Raw genomic sequence first — 23,500 nt, 5'->3', positions numbered from 1 at the left:
TGCTTCTGTCTCTGCTCTAGAATTTAACAATTTCTTAAACACAACAAGAGTTAACCTGTTTAACTCCCAACTCTCTCTCCAACTGGCTGAATGACTAATATACTCTGGGTTACTAGTTCTGACTTGATTCAATTATAATTGGAATTGGTTCCTTTTTCAGCAAGAATTAATTGTCTAATGTGTTTGCTTCTAATGCATTGTCCCAACTCAAATAATTCTGAGAGTTGTGTGAATAGATGAGGAGAAGATAGCATTCCCATTCCTTCAAGGTGGCTGTGCTGGGGTTGGCTCTACTTAATTCCTTTGGAATTTAACCTGTATATTAATGCAAATATTCAGCTATAAATTGGTGGAATGTTGATTCTGTCTTTTTTAAAATCTAATTGGTAGTTTTCAGTCAGCAAATTCTTACTCATGTTTTGAGAAGATTTGTAGCTCAGGTTGAGGTTCTGGGTGTAGACCTGCTTGCTGAGCTGGAAGGTTCATTTTCAGACGTTTCATCACCATACTGGGTAACATCTTCTGTGAGCCTCTGGCTGAAGCACTGCTCGTGTTTCCTGCTTTCTGTTTATATGCTTGGGTTGGTGATGTCATTTCCTGTGGTGATGTTATTTCCTGTTCTTTTTCTCAGGGGGTGGTAAATGGGGTCCAAGTCAGTGTGTTTGTTGATAGAGTTCTGGTTGGAATGCCATGCTTCTAAGATGAACCAAACTGAGACACATGCGAGAATTCCTAGAAGCATGGCATTCCAACCAGAACTCTATCAACAAACACACTGACTTGGACCCCATTTACAACCTCCTGAGAAAAAGAACAGGAAATGACATCGCCACAGGAAATAGCATCACCAAGCCAAGGAAACCCAAACATATATTAAAAAAAACAGGAAACACGAGCAGAGCTTCGTCCGGAGGCTCACTAGTATGGTGACAAAACGTCTGAAAATGAACCTTCCAGCTCAGTGAACAAACCTACACCCATTCTTACTCCTTTTTAAATAATGTTATGTGTTGTAGCATAAAATGTTGTATGTTTTGGTGACTTGATTAAGTATATACATAAAGCCATCATGTATTTAAGTCTCCCAATTAAATTTTGAAGTCATTTGTACAGCATTCGAATATTACTGGCAAAAGCACTCATATTGATAAAAGTACCATGGAGAATGCAGCAGCTAATGATGATTGACTGTTAACTGCCAGCTTAATTGGTCATGTTAATGTATTGCAAAATAGGGCAGCAAATGGATGTGATCTGTTTTGTTCAGTTGAAACAGGGTCAGTGCATGTTTATTAATTATTGTAGCTTCCAGTACACACAAGTCCACTTACCAGACTATCAGTGCTCTCATCTGACACAATATAAACAATTTTTTCCCTTTATTGGTATTCTTGTGAATTGCTCTGATGAGCACAATACTAAATCTTCGACAGAAAATTTTTCAGCAGTGTTCAATTAAGTTTCTGACTAATCAACTCCATGTAGAGTTCGTGTTGCCCCATGTTCATTTCAACCTTTATCCCCATAGGGCCACATTCTATTGCTTTTAGTCAAGGAAGTTCAAGATAGATTGACATAGTGCCCCAAATGTGTTATTACTATTACTCAAGTATAACCAGTTGAAAGTTTGTAATCCTCCATTATGAGTTTCTGGCTACTAGTCATCCAGGACAACCCTGTCCACAGCAAAAATAAAAACTAAGTGTTGCACATTACTCAAGTACTCATTCAGCATATCTCCTCCTCCTTCAACATATCTCCTCCTCCTTCAACATATCTGCTCCTCATTCTGAACTTACGCTTTTTGGTTGGTCATCTTTAAGCCACCTTAAACCCAAAGAAAACTTATTTATCTCCCCTAATGTGGCCAGTCTGTTCTCTTCTATTAATAATTCTGCTCTTCTGTATCTGCAACTCCAAACTGGAAAAACATCAGATCAATTTAAAATGTTTTAATTTATGTTTTTGTTATTTAAAGTATACACTTCAGGCGTATGACGTCTGTTCAGAATGTCAGCTGTAGTAACTAATTTAGTTTATGCTTTCACAGTTAAATCGGTTTTTGCTTATGATGCCCATGCAAATCTTGGCTATGTATTGTGTACTTTTTCAGGTAATGAAGGTAGCACTGTACAACTTTGTTTTAGTCACTAGCCAGGTGAATCTCTGCCTATCTCGTATAACTTTCATTTTTCTCCTACTTAAGGTCATGCGTTATAATGTCCCTTACAGCCTGTGCTCAATGAGAAGGCAGAGTGGGTTGAGTTAGCATGGCAAAAATTGATGACAGCTCTCTGTTTTGTCTTCTGTTTGGATGATGGGGAAAGGAGTACTGACCCTGTTAGTTTTAGTTTCCTGAAGTATTCCATTGTTCAGTTTTATCCTAGCCATTATCTTGGTTCACAAATGATGCCCACCCCACCATTTGAAACTATCGTTGATGTTTGGATTTAAACTGACCTCAGATTCATAATAAAATACTGAATGTGGCAACTACCAGAGTACTCAATGATAAGTAACAAAAATGTATCATTTACATTTATTAAACTTGATTTGTATTGTCAGTATATGAAAACAATTTTGAATTTTTTAAAATTTTGTTATGTTAAAGGACGGGGATGCTAAAAGCACATCAAGTGACGACTAAGAACCTGAGCTTAGCAGTATCTGACTGTTTCTGGAAAATGGTGCGTGAGTCTGTGGAACAGCAGGCTGATGCATTTAAAGGTAAATATACATTAATGTCACATTCTGGTTTCATGACAAAACAGGACTATAGTTTGAATATTTATTCTGAGCATTTGAAGTAGAAAATATCCTTGGTTTATTCTGTTATATGATTAGTTAATTGTTTATTTCAGATGTAACATGAAAGTGAAGTTATCAAGTTCATTTGTGGTTTTAATTATTCTGGTGAAAGTGGTCGAATAACCAGAATTTGAAGAATTACTTGTTTTTTTTGCATTCAGATTTCCAGTGGCAAAATGGAAGTTTATTAAGTAAGATACTTTTTGGAGCATCAAATTTAGATGTGAATTATACTGTACATGGCAGAACCCTAAGGAACATTTAACATACAGATGATTCTGGGTATGCAGGTCCACAGTTTCCTCAAGGTGGTAACATAGGTGGCCAATGTGATTTAAGAAGACAATATGACATGTGTGCCTTCATTAGCTGGGGTAATGGAGTACAAGAGTTGGTGAACCAAGTTGCACTATATGAAACCCTTGTTCAGCCGCATTGAGAGTATTGTGCACAGTTTTGGTTGCCAGACTACCAGAAGGATGTGGAAGCTTTGGAGAGAGTGCAGAGAAGGTTCACAAGGATGTTGCCTGGAATCAAAGGCATTGGCTATGAAGAAAGGTTAAAAAGACTAGGACCATTTTCCATGGAAAGATAGTAGTTGAGCGGAGACCTGGTAGAGGTCTACAGAGTTACGAGAGGTATAGATAGTGTAGATAATCTGAGCCTTTTTCCCATGATTGAAGTTTCACTTAGATGGGGTACAGGTTCAAGATGAGAGGGGGAGATGTGTGTGTGAGGGAAGGTTTTCATGCAGAGAGTGGCAGGAGCCTGGAGTGCACTGCCAGAAGAGGTGTTGGAAGCTGGCACATTGGTGACATTTAAGTGTCATTTGGATGGTTACGTGAATAGGGAGGAAATAGGTGGATACGGACCGAGTAAGGGCAGAAGGTTTGAATTTTAGTTAAGTGAGGGCATGATGGTTGCCACAGGATGGGGGGGAGCGGGGGGAGAGGGGTTGGGGGGGAGGTGGTGTTGGTGGGCAAAGGGCCTGTTTCTGTGCTGTACTACTTTGTTTTGTCTTGACCTATATGAAACAGTGATTTTTTTACTGTCATTATGTTGTGGAAAATAAGAGTCAAGGTTTACTTATGTAAATCTACCTTCAGTACGTTATTATTACAACTTTAATAAGATCATAATCCTATGGAAGGAGGATCCTAAGCAGGATCTTTGTTTGCCCTTTGTTTTGTGCAGTATGCCCTGTTGGTGCTGGCTGCGGTGAAAGCAAATTGCCTTTTTCCACTCCCTTACTTTTTCCCCTTTGCCTCACAAATGGGCAATCTGCAGATAATTATCCAATTCTTTTCTAAAAGCCACAATTGAATCTTTCTTCACCATACTATCACTTCTAAAGGCTGGGTTAGTTTAACTTTGAGCCACCAAAGAAAATAGATCTGTGATCAACTATGTGGAAATAAACTAAAGAGGCAAAAAGGCATTCAGCAACACTTCCAAAAGACAATACATTGCAGAATGGCAAAAAGCTTAGTTTAATTCAGTAATGTCATGTATTTTAGTGTTGCAATGTTCACATTTGTAAGCACCAATGTAAACCTCTACTGCTTTATAATGTGCATAACCTCCTGGAGGGGGTGGTATAATTGTATTTAAGTTTGGGGATTTACTAAGGATCTCTGAAATATGTTGAATGGACAACAAAAGGTTGCAGAAGGAAGTTGATTTGTCAAGGCCTTGTTACTTTCATATCATGAGGAAATAACTGAAGCATTTTTATTTAACACTCTGAATAAAGTAATTTCCCTGGTTTGTTGGAGAAGGTTTGATATCCAGAGAAGGTTTTGTTTCCTGTGCACTGAGAAAAGCTAAAACAGAATGCATGCATATGCTGCCGCCTACTAACCCCAAAAGACACTCTACCCTTTTAACCTAGCATCCTATTCTCCCTTACTTAACTGAACCCTACCTTCCCAGCGGTCTAACATTATCCTTGCCTCATGCACTTTCAGTTTGATAGCAGATGTCAAAGTGGTTGTAAAGACCTTTAAATTTGAATATGGCGTTTGGCTACTGTGAAAATGAGTGTGGTTTACCTTCCTCTGCCAGTTCTGTGTTATGAGAGAACTGTCAGAATGGATGTATGTCATTGCATGTTTGAGGGAGATATGAGAGGAATCTATTATCAGAAATGTGAAGCTCCCTTACATGAACAAGGAGGGCTGGAGTGGCAATCTGTATGGGATTGATAATCCTTGGACCATCTGTCCCGATAGATTTCAAGGAGATGAGCAGGACATGTGCACTTATATAAGTATATGTATACATTATGTGCAGATGATGTTTGAAAGCCATGGTGACTAATTCTATAGTTTGGACCATCTTGAAATAACCTGAAGTTGGCACTGAGGAATTTAATGATAAACCAGAAAGTAGGTTAGGCCATAGAAATTTGCTATCATATTGTGTGATACTGCAAAATCAGCTCTAAGTAATACAGAGCAATGAAAAGTGCCAGAAAGAGAGCTTTATCTTTTAACTCTGAATACATCTGTTTGCCTATCATTTCTGTGTATGGTGCTATGTCTCATAATCCAGCCTTGGTCAGAATTCAGCACAGCAGAAATTACACACCTTCTGCATGATGAGAAATGAAACCCTATGCAAATTCAATAACTTTTGATCTAACAGATCCCAGGAGGACTAGCTTTGTAGTGGTCAGTAGTTTTTGTGTTAATAGCTGTTTTGCAGTGTGTTCTTCTATGATGGAATTTATCCATATCAAGTCACTGCAATGAGCGATAATTTAAGGACAAATAAATATCACAGACTTTCTGGTGGGCAGCTCTACTTTGCATCAAAATGTTTTATGTAGCTGTTCTATACAAAATAATTTTGTAATTCATGTCTTGCGTCCTCAGTGCTTTGTGTATCATGAATGATTTTGAAATAAAGTAGCTATTGTAGCGAAATGTAATCATTTCTAACTGCACAAGTTCACAGATGAATGTTGAATTGATCTGTTTTTGACCATGCTGTTTGGAGAGAGATTGGTTGTAGCAAAAAGAATGGCCTACTGTTTTTAAAGTGTACTTTTGAATTTTCTGTTGTTCAGCACTGATTTAACTGTACCTTTGATTTTGCAATTCACCTTTTGTCCTATCCTGGCATAGCAACCTAGCTATCTGCTTAAGTCTTGGACTGCATTCAAGTATAGAACTCTGACTCAGAAGCAAAGAATGCTGCCAACTGTGCTCAACTAAAATATCTATAAAGACCCACTAATTGTAATCATTCAGACTGATTTATTAGTTTGCGGAAAAAATATTCAAATTCATAGAGTCATAAAGACATGCAGCATGGAAACAGATTCTTCAGTCTAATTCAACCATGCCGATCAGATATTCTAAACAAATCATTCCAGTTTCGTCTGTATTTGGCCCATATCTCTCTCAACCCTTCCTGTTCATACACCATCCAGATGCCTATTAAATGTTGTAATTGAACCAGCATCCACCACTTCCTCTAGCAGCTCATTCCATACATGCACCTCAATCTTCTCCTTAGATCATTTTTAAATCTTTCCCCTATCACCTTAAAGCTCTGCCCTCTAGTTTTGGACTCCTCAAACTTTGGAGAAAGACCCTTTCCAAGCTCTTGATGATGTTCTAAACCCCTCAGTCTCTGATGCTCCAGGGAGTCTTCTGCTCAGAAAGTTGATACAATGCCCTTGAGAGGGCTATTTTAAAATTACAACTATTGAACCTCTTTTTTTTTTGAAGGGTTATTAGTGCAATGTTTTTTTTGAATAATGTGACAGTAATGACAATTATGAACATCTCAGGAGAAAGCACAAAAATAATATATTAAAGTAAGAATGCAGCTTTACATGCATTTAGTTGACTTTTGGATCACAATAAATAATTTCAGGCACCAGATTTCAGAAGGATCTCAGATGAAAGTCAATATGTAGGATATTGTAGTTTTCGCACTCTTGTCGTTTCGGACCATTTCCAGTGCAGTAAGAATTCAGTTTGAATGATGATACAGAAGACCATTGACCATTTTAGATTTTACATGGTAATTGCCGCAGAGAAAAGTAACCTCCTTTCTCTCAATTGCCAATTTTTGGCTCCAGTTTACTAGAGGTGTATATTAAAGTGGCAGTTAGATTGATTACAGAGGTATACTTCACTGTTCAGATAATTTGATTGCATTTACCTTTGGATTTGAATATGTATTGCAATTAATTTCTTTAAATTTTCTTATTTTTAGCAACTCGATTTAACCTTGAAACTGAATGGAAGAACAACTATCCTCGGCTGAGGGAACTAGACAGGGTAACGTTTAATTCTGAATACGTCAAAGTGGGTATTTGTGATTTCATATTTCTTTCTAACTTGGTATTTTTAATGTTAGAATGAACTGTATGAAAAAGCGAAGAATGAGATTCTGGATGAAGTGATCAGCTTAAGTCAGGTTACTCCGAAACACTGGTAATGCTATTTTATTTTTTATCAGAAAAAATAAAGTGCCTGTCTTTTTAAAGCAATGTAGTTCTACTGAAATGATGATAATTAAAATAAAGATAAATAATTTTATCTTGTAACTGTCAGTGTCAGCCTGCTACCTGTGTAGAAGTAATGTTCAGTAAAGATGTTTTACTGATTGTTTTGCTATGGATTGTAGTAAAGTCAGCAACAAAGCTTCACACATCAAGTCGCCAATCCTTTAATGTTGGAAGAGAGGAAACAGAAACACCTTAACATTAAACTGTTAAAAACAAGGTCTGTCATGGTCCTAGCGTGGAAGTCTCAACCTAGTTTACGTATATTCAAGAATCCAATTCTAATTTGGGCAGAGTATTTTAGTCCCTGAGTAGCCTTCCTGCTGCCTGCCTCTCACCTGTCTACAATTTTTAAGTGGTGTAGGCAAACAGCTGATTCTCAGCCACATTTAGGGTCATTTCGTCTCTGGTCTTATATTTGAGACTGGCAGGTGGTGTTCAGAGGCAGAGGGGATCCTGGCAGATCACTCATCTCTGGGTGAGAGTAGTGGATAGGGATGAGGGTTTCTCCCTCAAGCTGCCTTGGCACATCACCCTTCAAGAACTGCTCCCAAAAACCATGGCCATTGAATCAAGACCCTCAGGCCATGCCTCTTCTCCTCACTGTGAGACCTCCTACATTTCCCTGGTCCAGGACTCCATGGCTATTTGCTGTCCCAGTTCCTGCCACTGCTGCCCTTGCCATTGCTGACACTATAGAGCACAGAGGTAAAAACAATGACTGCAGATGCTGGAAACCAGATCCACTCCACCCTCTCCTCCCTGACCTATCACCTTCATCCCCTCCCCCACTCACCCATTGTACCCTATGCTACTTTCTCCCCACCTCCACCCTCCTCTGGCTTATCTCTCTACATTTCAGGCTCACTGCCTTTATTCCTGATGAAGGGCTTTTGCCCGAAACATCTATTATGCTGCTCCTTGGATGCTGCCTGAACTGCTGTGCTCTTCCAGCACCACTAATCCAGAACTACAGAGCACAGGGCAATCTGACTAGCCAGTTCCTGTCTGAAGTGAGAATTATTTCTGATTGCATGCTGCAAGTTCTGTTTCTGGCAAATTACTGCTTCTCAGAAGGATTCCCTGCTAACCCTTCTGCGTTTTAGTGCTTCTTCTGCACCAGAGCATTTCTGAAACCACTTTGAATCCATGAAAAAATGAGAGGCATTTTGTGTTAAAGGACAGTAGAGAAATTACTTTCTGAAAAGCTATTGCTTTTGGAAGAAATACCTAATCTTGAATGGTACATTCAGACATTGTCTTACAATCAATATTACAGAATTCTAAATGTAAACCAAACTTTTGCAAGGAAATTATTTGTAGGCTTAATTTCCTTTTATAACTTCCAAAATTTGAGGAGAGGAACGTGAGAACTGGTGAATGAAATCATGTTTTCCTCCTTTCATCCCATAATAAATTCCGTACTTCTATACCTTACAACATGCAAAGGGAAATGTTAAGTCAAACTTTTGAAGGACACCATCAGTGCAAAAATATATGTCCATTCATCATAATCTTTGGATCTTCTTTAGACTTTACATGGTTAATCTGGCAGCACATCTATGATGTGCCAAAAACACCTTATCCTTAAGTTCCTCAGTTATGTTGATTTTCATAAACTGAAAGAGCATTGTCCCCAAATGATCTCAAAGAATAATTTACTTGACCAGCCCTTTGTGTCATATTGCCATTTCACACATTGAAACAAAAAAAGGTAAAATGCTTCTTCTGTTTCCCTTTGTGGAAAATGCTGTATTACTCCTTTCCTTCTTTCCATAACCTGACAAAATTAAGTCATAATGCCAGCATTCATGTTGTACTTTATTGTGTTTGTTTTTAAATAAAATATCTCAAAGTACGTCATACACAGATTACTTTGAACATCCCTTTCTTGTACCAATAGTCAGTTAATTCATTTGATTTATTGTTTGAGGAAAGAATTGTGGCTTGTACCTGAAAGAACTCCTTGTTCTTTTAAATAATGTAGCTGTATCTAAATGTCCATCTCATTGGGGAGATTTAACGTTTCATTTGAAAATCGGTATTTCTGGTAAAGCAACTTTTTCTCCGTGTGTAGCCATGTAAGTTTAGATTAGCTCAGTGCAGGTGTGGTGTGTTTAATCTCAGTGAGACTAACTGATTACTCCACAATTTTGTACGGCACATTAGTTGATGTTCATTTGCAGAGACATTAAAATTTCTGCACTTATTCAATTTTAAGCACTTCACTGATCCACCGATAGCAGTCTTCCAAGACACCTTAGATTCAGGAAAAGTCACAGAGAATTCACTAACTTGCAATGCAACACCTTTATCCAAAAAAGAAGGGAAACAAAAGAACACATAACAATGGTCAGTTAACTTAATATCTGCCATTGGGAAGATGTTAAAGCTTTTTATAAAGGATATAATGGAGCATTTAGAAGTGTATAACATAAACAAATAGAGTCAACATGCCTCCATTGAAAAGGAAATCATGCCTGACAGATTTATTACTTTGAGCAGAGAACATGCAAGGTAGACAAAGAGGGACCAGTCAGTGTAATATATTTGACTAGCCAAAAGATTTTTGATAAGGTACTGCACATAAACTTACTTGCTAAGAGCTCTTGCTGTTGGGGCTACCATAGTAACATTGATCCAGCACAAAAATAGGTGGAAAGACAAGTTGTGAAGAGGATGAAAACTGTTTACGGAGATATTGATAAGTTAAGTAAATGGGCAAAAAGTTGGCAAGTGGGGTATAGTGCAGAGCATGTGAAGTTGTTCACTTTGGAAGGGAGAATAAAAGAGCTATTATTCAAGTGGGGGAAAACTGCAGAGAGCTGAAGCTCAAAGAGACTTGGGGATACTTGTGTGTGAAACACAGAAAACTCTCACACAGATGCAGCAGGTGGTCAGGAAGGCTAATGGAATGTCGGCCCTTATTTCAAGGGGTTTGAAGCTTAACAGTAGGGAGATCTCACTGCAACTGTAAAGGTGACTACACCTGGACTACTGAGAGCAATTTTGGTTCCCTTATTTAAGGAAAGATATCATTTCATTGGCAGATCAGAGAACTTTCATTGGGTTAATCCTTAGTATGGCGGGACTGTCTCATGAACAGAGGCTAAATAGGTTGGGACTCTACTCACTGAAGTTTGGAAGAATGAGAGGTAATGTCATTAAGCCATATAGGATTCTTAAGAGGCTTTCCTGGATAAATGTTGAGAGGGTGTTTCCCCTCATGGGAGCATCTCTGACCAATTGGCATGGTCTCAGAATAAAGGAGTGCCAATTTAAGACTGAGATGGGAAATTTCTTCTCTGAGAGTTGACAGTCTTTGGACATCCTTGCCATGGAGAGCTGTGAGGGCAGAGTCCTTGTGTATATTTAAGGATGAAATCGACTCTTAATCAGTTGGAGATTCAAAGATTATGGGAAAAACTAGGAATGGGAATGTGAGGAATGTCAGATGCGCCATGATCCTATTGAATGGCAAAGCAGGCTTAAGCAGCCAAATGTCCTACTCCTGTTCCTGTTTCTTTATGGTCTTACAACAGAGGATTGGCCACCTAATAGAATTGGGGTAAAAAGGACATTTTTAGGATAACAACTTGTAATTAGTAGAATATCGCAAAGATGGGATCTGAATTATTTACTATGTGTATTAATTAATATACTAAAAATGAGTTGGATGAGGGAAGTAAAGGTACTAATGCCAGATTTATATTTGAGACAAAAATAGATGGGTACTCAAGTAGTGAGGATGGCATAGTCTACAGAGAGTTATAGGTATGTTAATTGAGTGGGCAAAAATTTGGCAGATGGAATATAACATGAGAAAATGAGATTATGTGCTTTGACAAGAAGAGCAAAAGAGTGAATATTACTTAAGTGGGAAAGACTGCAGAAATCACAGCAATGGAGTGGCACGGTGGCTCAGTGGTAAACACTGCTGCCTCGCAGTCCCAGGTTCATTCTGGGAGGCTCATTCCTGATGAAGGGCTCGTGTCCAAAATGTTGATTCTCCTGCTCTTTAGATGCTGTGTTTTTCCAGCACCACACTCTCGACCCAGGTTCATTCCGTCTTCCGACAACTGTGTGGAGTTTGCACATTGTACTGTGACTGCATGGATTTCTTCTGGATGCTCTGGTTTCTTCCCACAGTCCAAAGCTATGCAGGGCAGGTGGGTTGGCCATGCTAAATTGCCCATAACGTCCAGGGATGTGCAGGCTTTGGTGGATTAGCCATGGGAATTACAGGGATAGGGTAGAGGGTGTGGGTCTGACTGTGCTGCTATTGGGAAGGTTGATGTAAACTCAATAACCTATGCCACATTGTAGAGATTCTATGATTTTGAGGTCCTTATTCATGATTCACAAAAAGCCATAAAGTAATAAGGAGTGCAAGTAGTCTGGCCTTTATTTCAAAGGGCATAGAATATTTTAAAACAAGGAAGGTCTTGCTAAAACTATACAAGGCACAAGTCAGACTACATCTAGAACACTGTGAAATGTTTTGGTCTCCTTATCTAAGAAAATGTATAATGGTATTGGAGGCAATCCACCAAAGGTTCACGCAGTTGGTTTTGGATATGGAGGGTTTTTCTTATAAATTGAAGTTAAGCAGGTTGGGCTTGTTCTGATTGGAGTTTAGAAGAAGAGTGGAAACCTTATTGAAACATATAAAATCCTTGTGGGATGCTAGACATGGTAGGTGAGGATGAGTTGTTTCCTCTTGTGGAAGAGTCTAGGACTAGAAGGCATAATTTCACAGTAAAGGATCACCATTTAAAACAGTGATGAGAACTTTTTTTCTGAGTTTGTCAATCCAAGGAACTTATTTACCACAGGAGGCTGTAGAGGCTTGGTCGTCAAGTGTATTCAATGCTGAGGTAGATTATTAAATCAGTAAGAAAAGCAAAGGTTGTGAAGATAAGAATGATCAGATTTGTCATGATTCCTTTGAATAACAAAGCAGACTCAACAGACTGAATAGCCTATTTCTGCTGAGATGTCATATGGTCTGTGGAACCTGAGTTGAATATTTTGTTTCCTAATGAAAGTTACTCACGTAACCAACAAATTGAATTGTCAGAGGAAGTTTGAACCCTTGAAAAATGTGGGGGCATGGATAGGGTAAATAGACAAGGTCTTTTCCCTGGGTTCGGGGAGTCCAGAACTAGAGGGCACAGGTTTAAAGCGAGAGGGGAAAGATATAAAAGGGACCTAAGGGGCAACGTTTTTCTCACACAAATGTATGGAATGAGCTGCCAGAGGAAGTGCTGGAGGCTGGTACAATTACAGCATTTAAAAGGCATTTGGATTTAGAGGGATATGGCCCAAGTGCTGGCATATGGGATTAGATTAGGTTGGGATATCTGGTAAGCATGGGTGAGTTGGACCAAAGGGTCTGTTTCTGTGATAAACATCTCTGTGCCTCCATGACTCTATATTATTGGGTTTTGTCTTTGAAAATTCTTTTTTTTGTACGTAACAGTAATCTTTGGACAATTCATTTAAGTAGCATAAATAAGTGAGTTGAGAATGTACTACTTAACGATTAATTTTTTTTAAGCAACTTCAAATTAAAAGTTGTGTTTAGATGTGTTTGTATTTCAATGTAAGAAGACATTTTAATTTAGACTGGTTAGATCATGGAAAAATATTTTCTTTCATTATTTGTGCAATTGAGTATCGCAAGATAACATCAGAAGACATAACTCAAATTTAGCAGTGCTCGTTCCCTTATTTTGTAACAGATTACTCCAATTTACGGTTTCTTCTAAAGTCTTTCCTTTCTGTATTATGTTTTGAAGTTTTTGAAATGTCCGAACAAAAGGTTATGTAATCCAGCATTTGTTTTCTACATTGTTAGAACCAGTTTACAGTTTCCCCCAGAACAACTACGAGGTAGTTAATCTTCAGTTCTATAAGCCTAGCCTATAAAATTGAGTTGAAGGGTTAAATACTAGCTTAATTTGTAATAGTCCTATTGATTAATTGTATGAAGTGAAATATTTTAGGTAGCTTGCGAAGGATTTAAATCTGTCCCTTAAGAAAGTACTTGATTGTTTTGGGAATCTGTGATAGATTAATAACTTTCAAAGAATGAGAAGGAAATAGACCAGTGTTGCTGAATCAATTTGATGATGAATTGTACAGTGCTTGTTATTGTGTTTGCTATCTTGTTAGTATATTCACTTACTGGCCAGTGTTCATGTTGTTACGAATCGAATGTACTGGTATTTTACCCAAGGGACTTACAGTTTAGAAAAACAATCAATATTAGGCTGACCAATGCAGCTGAATGGAACAGTGGCAGGCATTAACTTTTAGCATTTGTAAGCAGTTCATACAAGTGTAGAATCAGCTGATGGTGATTGTGTCCTGTGATCAAAGGTAAATACAGAAAAGTGAGTTGTAAAGTTATTTTAACATGGAACATTATAAAATTATGTCTTTGAAGTTTTCTATTGATAATTAATTCTCCAAATTAATCATCTTAAATTGAAAAATGACGTACTTCATTAAGCACATGTTGAGAGAATCTCTTCTTGTCAAGATAAAATGTGACAATGAACCCAGTTTTGCCTGCTGTTGTGTTTACTGGTTTACACCCTTCTCCCATTGAATGATAGAATGCAGCTGCAGTACTTTGATGGAGTCACATGAGATTATCTGCTGCTGTCCTTCTGATGACTGAGCAAAGTGACTTTGGGAGAACAAAGTCTGCCACATATCAAGTTATTCTTTGCTGCTACTGATGCCTTGTTTGGACCATTTGAAACCAAATGTCGTGGTGATGGCAAGCACCCACCCACAGCTGCTATTGCTATTTTCATTGAACATTAACAGGAATTTCCCCACTTGTCCTGATTGATAATGATAGCTTTCATGCCCTTTGACAGCATCCTTGAGTTGGAGGTTTGGGTGCTCTGCTGATCTCTTTGTATCATCTATCTACCTGTACAAGATGTTAAAGATGCAGCCACCCTGCATTCTGTGCAAATGTCCAAGTCAACAAAGTCACCTTTTCATCTGATCAATGGTAGCATGCTTCGCATGTTTGCCTTAGAAAGGATTGTTTCATTGCTGACTTCATCCATATGATGCCAAGGATGCATTGTAGAGACACTGGAGATGGAAATTACTGAACCTTTGTTATTTTGTAGGGGTAAATTGTCTAGATTTTGTTGCCCTACAGTGTTGTGCTGAGGGCAGAGACCTTGTGGAGAATCATATTGGTCCTGTGGGTCAGCTGCGATTCTTCAGGGATCTTTTTTCTGTATTGCTTTCAAGCAAAAGTTAAAAGTTCGTCAAAGTTGGTGGCTATCTTTCTAATAATTGAATTGATGCATAAGCAGTTAGTTGGGAATGTTAGACTGACAAACAGTTGATGGATTACTGTTTAATAATTTAACGATACACTTTTTAGTATGGTGGAATTGGTGACAGAAGCTGACATTAAAATCTGAACACTTTGCAACTGTGTGCATTGATTTGAAATGTGCAACACTGGCAAAATGATTAAAAGTGGTTCAGTTTTCGCACGTTTTTAATGTATTTATGTTAACTACACATCTCGTAAAATTAAACTTAAAAATGGCATAGTGTTGCTTTAATTATGTACAAGAATCTTGGTGCATTTCCTTTTATCTTTTTCAAATTATTAGCATCTGCAATATAATCAATGTTTGTGTTGGCTTGTGTAAATACTCGATGGGAACCTCCTATAACATAGAAAAAGTTATGAATTACAAGATTTGGATCCTCTTAAGAGAATTCAGAGCACTGTTGTTCCCACATGATGATGTTGATATTGCAGTTGCTTAAAGTGTCCTGTTAATAATTTTATTGGGACACGAAATTCATGCTTGAAATTTTTATGGTTGCATCTTTTTGCTTCTGCACTGATTCCAAAACTTGTGTGTGACAATTTTGAGAATGGAGATAATCTGTCATGGGACTTATTCGCGCTCTATTGTGTATACACATTCCTGATGAAGGGCTTATGCCCAAAATGTTGACTCGTCTGCTGCTCAGATGCTGCCTGACCTGCTGTACTTTTCCAGTGCCACACTTTTTGACTCTGATCTCCAGCATCTGCACTCCTAAATTTCTTCCCTTATACGCACTCTCGTTGGGCAGACTGCTTTAAGACATTTTACAGATAAGTTCAGGAGCTAATTACTTGTCAGTTGGAAGAATTTTGAATTTTTTTTTGAGTTCACTTTTAAGTCTGGGTGCACTTTTCAGTTTGGTCTTGTTGTGCAACCTATGAATGAACAGTAAATTGCCCATGATCTTGCACACTGTCAGTTGTTTTTTTAAAAATTCCAGCTTGTGATAGATTGACAAGAGAAATTTCAAGCAATTTGCTTCATAGGGATGCTGTACCTACAGTCAAAGAGGGGTAATTGGCTGGATGGCTGGTTTGTAATGAACAATGACACCAATAGCATGGGTTCAAATTCCACAACAACTGCAGTTACCATGAAGGTCCTACCTTCTCAACCTTGTCCCCTTGCCTGAGGCATGGTGACCCTCAGGTTAAACTCACCACCAGTTGTCTCTCTTGCACTCTCCACCCAGCCCCCTCTCCCCCTCGCTCAGAGTAGCTCTGTGGTCTGCTGAGACTATGGCAGCTTTTCCATTACCTAACTACAGTCAATGCCTACAATTATATTTTGACAGCTCACAAAGCAAAATTGAATAGGATAGTTAGACATGCAAAATTGCATGTATGAATAAAAGTGTGATCAAATATTGTGACAATATGAAGTAAGGTTTGTGTGCTGGAAATGCAAGATTTTTGATATATTCTCAACAGATGTATTCTCTTGATCTACCCCTATGTTAGCCTTAATCTGCTGTGCTGTAAATTTAACAACAAACTTGGTTTATTTAAATTATTTATCAATTTGCTTTTTAGGGAAGAGATTCTACAACGGAAGCTATGGGAAAGAGTCTCGACACATGTGCTAGAGAACATTTACCTTCCTGCTGCTCAGTCTGAGAATTCGGGCACATTCAATACTACAGTAGACATCAAACTCAAACAGTGGACTGACAAGCAACTACCTCACAAAGCAGTAGAGGTTCGAATCAGTTTGAAAGTGTGCACTCATTCTTCTTGCACTTATCTATCTATTAAATTAAGTTTGGTTGATTTGACGAAACTGAAGCCTGACAACAAATAAGATACTTTGGGAGCTGAAAGAAATGCATCTGGAATTTATCTCTGAATAAAAATCTTTAATCTGTATAGCACTTTTATCACCACAATCAAACGTCATGTAAAGACAATTATTTTGACTTGTGTAATCTTTCTTTTTGTCCGGCTATTTTTGGTTTCTGCCTTAGTTTCTGTCTTCGTACTTTTTATCCTTATTCCCTGCCAATCCTAGTAACATTAAATCAAACATGGCTGTAATTTTATAGCTGTTGACATCCTTGGTAGAATTACCAGCTGTTTAAAGAGTCTGTCCAGCATGTATTATGCTTCTCAGCCTAAAGGATTGTCATGAAAATTGGGAATTGTAAAGTTACTAATTAAATTGTATAAAGTTTAAAAGATTGAGACGTCATTTTGTATTTAAGTTTATTAATTGAAGTTTAAACATAACTCAATATTTATCATAGATTTCTCATTTTGAACATTTTATTTCACATTTTACAGGTATGTCTAATATCTAATGTGTTATGTGCAGTTAATGTAAATTAAGTGTGATATGATCAATCATTTTGCCATGATTTTAGTTTTAGTAAACTTACTTCTCTTATTGCGTTCTTGCTCACAGGTTGCTTGGGAAACATTGGAGGATGAGTTTGCTCGTTTTATGTCGGAACACAAGGGGAAGGACCATGATGATATCTTTGATAAACTAAAACAAGCTGTTAAAGATGAAAGTATAAAACGACACAAATGGAATGAGCAGGCTGAAGACAGTCTGGTACAGCAACATCTGATTTTGTAGTAATTATTTTGACTCAAAAAGATCTCAATTAAATTGGTATAGTTAAGGAATGGCTCACTATTATATTATCAGCAGTTTAATTTATAAATTTGCATGTGTCCTAATGTTTAACATGTAATCCATGGTTATATGATTAATATTTTTGATATTCTTAGTAATATAAAATTAAAAATCCAAAATAAGAAGCAATTACTATTTCAGAACTTCCTGTTTCAACATTTACAAATTTGTCTTATTTTACATGGAGTAATTTTAGATCAAGAAGCTTTAATGCATTTTTAATATCAAAATTAAATTTGCCACATGTTAACTATTTGCAGTCATTCAAGATGTAAATATCCCAAATTGTATTTTGAGTTGAGGATGTGACCCTACTTGTCAGATAAGTATCTTGAGTAGGAAAGTTGCACAGGCAAATATCAGCTTGACCATCATTTAAGTAAGATGGTCCACACTTGATAAGTTTTCTTGATGCTTAGTTGAGCTGCTGGAAATTGCAGCTTATGATACCAGATTACTATTACTTAGGTATAGTTACGAAAACATCTTCCTTGTCAATCTGGGAAGGATGATACTGAACTGGGAAGTCCAGTTGGTTTGTGCACAAGTCAGACCGCTATTTAAGATATTATAAAATAGCTGTTCTTAAGTACAAGAAACATTTGTATACCAAATCTTTAAAATTGCACCCCTGGATGGGATCTTATTCGCAAGTATGAGCATTCGTAAGTTGGGCATTTGTAAATTGGGGTCCCCCTATATCTTGAAACTTAAAACTTACTGAAAATATATCAGATTTGTTTGGCTTTTGATTTCTTGACTCTTATTTAATTATTATCTTTGTGTTTCTGTAGCGAGTCATCCAGCACAATGCTTTAGAAGATCGTTCTATATCTGACAAACAGCAATGGGATGCAGCAATCCATTTCCTGGAAGAAACATTGCAAGCCCGTCTTCGAGACAGTATGTTTCTAAAATTTCACGTGATATCAGTTTGTTAGTGATTACTGCATTGTCTTAAAGTAGGCTGTACCTTTTCATGACTAATATTAACACCTAAAATGCATTTTAAAAAAATTCAGGATGATGGCATTGTCACCATATCGCTTTCCTTCCTGATCCTATATGAGTACAAATGTCAGAAAGTAAGGTAGCATTTCTGTTTATCCATACATTTAATTTAACTCCAAAATTTTCTGCAAACGAATAGACCTTCAAATTTAATATTGGTTTTGTGCAAAAACAAAGGATTTTAAAATGTTAAACAACTTTACGTGTCTTCAGATGTTTGGCTGTTTATGGCAGATCTCCTTCATTCTGTTCCTTAACACACTCCCTGCATGGATTCTGTTTTAATGCAATATCCCTGGCATATCCTTGCCTTGTGATGTTGAAACAAAATGCCTCACCAATATTGTTCTCTCTCTCCCCTGCTCAATAAACATATAAGTACACTTTTATATTTGCTCCTTATTTCTTCTGAAATTTTTATAAATTAACAATACTAAGCTTCCAATCATTTCCACTAAATCTGGAAGTAACAATTTGGAATGCTTCTAACTCTGCAATTTTGTTTTCAATGTTTTATGCTTTGGCATTTCCACTCAGATTTGAATCAATTTTATTGCTATGTTGATCTTTATCATGGTTTTGTCTCAAAATACTCATTATATCGTAACCTGTTCCTTTCCATTTCCCTGTCAATTTCAGCAAAATTCCTTCCTTTTATTCTAGTTGACTCCTTAATTCTACTCTGCTTTTTCAAAACACTGATTTAAATCCTTCATCACCACATTGCTTACCCTGTAGACAAGAATGTTGAGATATTTGTATTTCTGTGATGATCATTACTTCATTACAGCTTTTCCTTGTTCCAAAGCTTGCTCTCTTTTTGAAAGAATGTGAATGTTTTCTTCCTTCACCAACCCTGACTTTCTGCCTTCTCATGAGCCTGTAATAGAGTCTAACCAGCAAATAAAAAGAACATGATTGATTGCCATCATTCTTTGTAAATAAAACTAACTACACAAATTAGTCTTTGTTGATATGTCTTCTGAAGCCATAAAACAATCAATGTTACAGTAACTATAAGATTGGAAATTAAAGAAAATGTGATTTTATTGTAGTTTCATTAACTTGATCCAGTAAAATAGCTGTGAGATCTTCTCTTGAGAAGTGGAAAAGAAAAGATAACTTTTTCTGGGATCGTGCTCTAGCTGTGCATGAAAAGAAAGGAAACCAAATTTGGTTTTATATTTCTGCAGGTGCAGCTTAGAGTTAAGAGAGCACAGATGAAAATAGTTCTGTATGTTTTATTATCAATGCCACATTTTAGATCATGCACAAGAGAGTATCTAAATGCAATGAGAATAGTTAACGTGAGGGATATCATTCTAATCATCTATTCCTCATTGTCTTAATAGCTGAGTCTATAATTCGTGATATGGTGGGACCAAATTGGCAAGAAAGGTGGTTCTACTGGAAATCACAATCTAAGGAACAGGTGAGATAAATGCATTTAATATATTTACCATTTGCTAATTCTTCATTCTTCTAAAAATTGAGACAATATTTATAAGGGCTAACTGAGCAGAAAACAGGGACAGCTAATTGCTTTGCCCCTGTATTTCCACATTTGAAAATGAATTACATATTTGATAGAAAGTCTGAGCTTGAAGATGTGAATTTTTTTTTTTGCTTAAGCCCCAGCAACCAGTTATTAGATCGCTTCTGTACTCAATATACTTTGGGAACAGAAAGGTGAAATTAAAGGATGGAGTTTTCTCAAATTCAGTATGTTGCTCAAAAATGTTGTTCTAAAAGTTCTTGCACTTAATCTACATGAAAAGGGTGCACGTGTTACATATCAATTCATGTCTGCAAGTATATACTCTGAAGTTGCATGAAAGTGTACTCCTGTGAAAGCAGAAATTGCAGACAGATTTTGCTTTAAATTCATTATGGTGTTAATGTATATTGTGATTTGCTGTTCAAGTTTCTATATTGTGGACCAGAAATTTATACTTTTATCTATTTCATAGCTTCAGTTAAAATTTATAAAGATTATGATAGAACAGTAGCAGTGCTTTGTGTCAGTTCCATTGAATGTGAGTATTCCTTGATATGTTGAGCTTCAAAGGAAACACTAAGTTACATTTGTGAAGTTTGTGTTTACTGGTCTTGTGGAATTACAGATGATGCTGTATTGCAGATGAGTGAAAACATTTTTGGAAAGGACAATCTAACAATAGGTAGGAAAGGTTGGGTCTGTTGAAGATTGTCAAGTAAATATTGTTAACATATAAATGTTTGGGAATTGATAGTTGTCATAGAAAAATGCAGTTACCCAAAATGCAGAATTGTGTATGTGTTGGGGGTATAGAGTCATAGATACACAGCACAGAAACAGACCCTTCAGTCCAACTTGTCCATGCCGACCAGATATCCCAGCCCAATCTAGTCCCACCTGCCAGCATCTGGCCTATATCCCTCCAAACCCTTCCTATTCATATACCCATCCAGATGTCTTTTAAATGGTGCAATTGTATTAGCCTCAAGCACTTCCCTGGCAGCTCATTCCATACAAGCGCCACCCTTTGCGTGAATATGGAAGAAAGAAAAGGAATGGTGGCGCAAATCAGAAATAGTGATTTATGCCAAAAGTAAACAGATTACTTGGGTGAAAAAAATAAGGTCCCATGTTCTGGAAGTTATGACATGAGATTAAGGAAGTATGGTGTCAAAATACGCATATCATGAGTATGCTATTAATGCCACCTGCTGGACAATTAAATAACAGCCAGAACTACATAAAAAGGGCAGGTGAGCAGATTAAAGAATCCTTCCCGAGGTCTTGAGACTTTTTTTAAAATTCAGTCACAGATTATGGACGTCACTGACTCAGCCAGCATTTATTAGCTATCCGTAATTGTTCTTGAGAAGATGACAGTGAGCTGCCTCCTTGAGCTGCTACAGTCCATTTGACTTAGGTGGACACACAATATCATTTTAACCCAGCGACATTGAACTAACAATGAAATATTTCCAAGACCAAACGATGACTAGGTTGGAGGAGAACTTGAGGATGATGGAGGTGTTCCCATATATTGGTTGACCCTGTCCTTCAAGATGGTGGTCATGGATTTGGAAAGTGCTGTTGAAGGTGAATTTCTGCAGTGCATCTAGTGAGCATCGGTGGTGGAAGGAGTAAATGTTTTTGGATATAGTGTCAATCAAGAGATCTGCTTTGTCCTGAACAGTGTCAAGCTGCTTGAGCATGGTTGGAGCTGCACGTATCCAGGCAAGTTAGGAGTATTCCATCACACTCCTGACTTGTACCTTGCAGATTGTGGACAGACTTTGGAGAGTGAGGAGGTGAATTACTTGCGATGTGACTCCTAGTCTCTGACCTGCTGTTGTAGCTGCAATACTTGTGTGACTGATTCAGTTTCTGGTCTGTGGTGGCCAACAGAATATTCACAGTTGAGGATTCATTAGTGATGCAGGTGAAAGTCTAAACCAAACTTTCAAGATTAGAATGTTTAATTCAAAATGAAGCATGTCCAGCAAATGAGAGAAAGGGAAAGAACAATAGGATAAAGACAGATTTTTAAAAATTGTGAAGTTGTAACAATAGAATTGTAAAAACAAATTTCTGCTGTCAGCATTAACTATTAACTAAGGTGGTCACATCACTGATAATTCACTCGTGTCCTTTAGAGAAGGAAATCTGCCATCTTTACTTGGCCTGATCTATGTATGACTCTGGACCCACAGCAATCTGGTCAACTTTTAATTGACCTGGTCAACTCTGAAGTGGCCTAGCATGCCACCCACTTGCATCAAACTGCTACAAAACCTAAAGAAATGAATGAAACTTGGTGGACTACTTGGCACTGGAAATGACAATAACAAAGACAGTGTTGTCAACTCTTATTTGGCCCATTTGGACTTAGAGTCATGGGTCATACAGCATGGAAGCAGACCTTTGGTCCAACTCATCCATGCTACACCTGGTTTCCCAAGGTAAACTAGTTCTACTTGCCTGCATATCCCTCTAAACCTTTCCTGTTTATGTACCTATCCAAATGTTTATTTTTGTAACTGTACCTGCATCTACCACTTCCTCTGACATTCCATCCAACTTGTTCTGCTTTTTGTTTCGGGCATAAGCCCTTCATCAGGGCTTATGCCCGAAATGTAGATTCTCCTGCTCTTTGAATGTTGCCTGACCTGCTGTGCTTTTCCAGCACCACATTATCGATTGAGAACACAAGGCCCACTTTCAGAATAAGAATTCAGCATGTTCAGTATAGAGATTGATTTGGATTTTAAGGAAGAGATATAGGCTTATTCGTGAGGGTGGAGTTGATGCAGATGATGACCCATGGTAGAACATTTGGAGGATGTCATTCACATGAAGACAGTACTTGATCTGTACAGTAGTCACTCAAATTCTCTAAATCTCTTATGGACAAGTGCTGATTTGTAAGGATGAGGCTACCTTTGTTTCTTCCCCACTACACTCTGGCAGCTGTATCTTTCAGTACTCAGCCTGCTCAAGGAATGGTGGTGCTACTGAGCCGTTCACGGTGAATACATTGTTGTGTTCTTGAATAATGGGCATTTTACCTCAAAGCGTTTTCACATTTGTTAACCTAGATTTACATTGGTTTGACCATAAAAGCAAATATACACCCATAATCTTACTTTTGACATGGGCCATTTGGCTTTCTTCCTCACAGAAAGAGTTTTATAACTAGCCACAATTGAACAGAATATAGTTTGTCTTTAATGACATTCTTATTTGCACATAATATATGTCTCTGAAAGTAAGAGGAATTCAGGTAATGAGAGAATCTTCCATTTTGCGTGTACATGGCTCAGATGACGTCATGACACAAGTGAGGTGATGCCATCTATCCAGGATCTGCCTATGTGCATCCTGACCTACGAGAAATCCGCAACTATTTTGCACGTGGGCAGTGTGAAGGTATCACTAGTGTCAGCAGCCAGCATCCCACCCATGTACAGCACTCCATTTCGTTTTGATGAGAAGGTGTGGCTTGATGACACTACAGAGTATGTCTTTGCCTGAAAGTCTGCACTAGTGCTCTGAATGTAACAGGCTGCAAATAAAAAGAAATGGCAGTCAAATCAGCACAACTGGACACGATCGTGATAATGGAGAGGGAGCTGAAACCATGCA

The 23,500-nt window shown here is 37.7% G+C and overlaps 1 protein-coding gene across 7 annotated transcripts in view; it reads left to right on the top strand.

Moving 5' to 3' along the window:
- The window catches only part of opa1 (OPA1 mitochondrial dynamin like GTPase), a 130,048-nt gene that overhangs the window by 61,149 nt on the left and 45,399 nt on the right, over positions 1–23,500 (top strand). For all 7 annotated transcript variants that reach the window (XM_072572547.1, XM_072572544.1, XM_072572543.1 and 4 more), the window contains 7 exons: positions 2,612–2,727; positions 7,039–7,103; positions 7,183–7,259; positions 16,248–16,413; positions 17,116–17,268; positions 18,147–18,255; positions 19,716–19,795. In XM_072572547.1, the coding sequence (XP_072428648.1) occupies positions 2,612–2,727; positions 7,039–7,103; positions 7,183–7,259; positions 16,248–16,413; positions 17,116–17,268; positions 18,147–18,255; positions 19,716–19,795 (766 nt within the window). The remainder of the gene's footprint in view (positions 1–2,611; positions 2,728–7,038; positions 7,104–7,182; positions 7,260–16,247; positions 16,414–17,115; positions 17,269–18,146; positions 18,256–19,715; positions 19,796–23,500) is intronic.

This window comes from Chiloscyllium punctatum, chromosome 6, assembly GCF_047496795.1.
Source record: "Chiloscyllium punctatum isolate Juve2018m chromosome 6, sChiPun1.3, whole genome shotgun sequence".
In the NCBI taxonomy this organism is placed as follows: Eukaryota; Metazoa; Chordata; class Chondrichthyes; order Orectolobiformes; family Hemiscylliidae; genus Chiloscyllium; species Chiloscyllium punctatum.
This window is presented reverse-complemented; position numbering and strand designations above follow the sequence as displayed.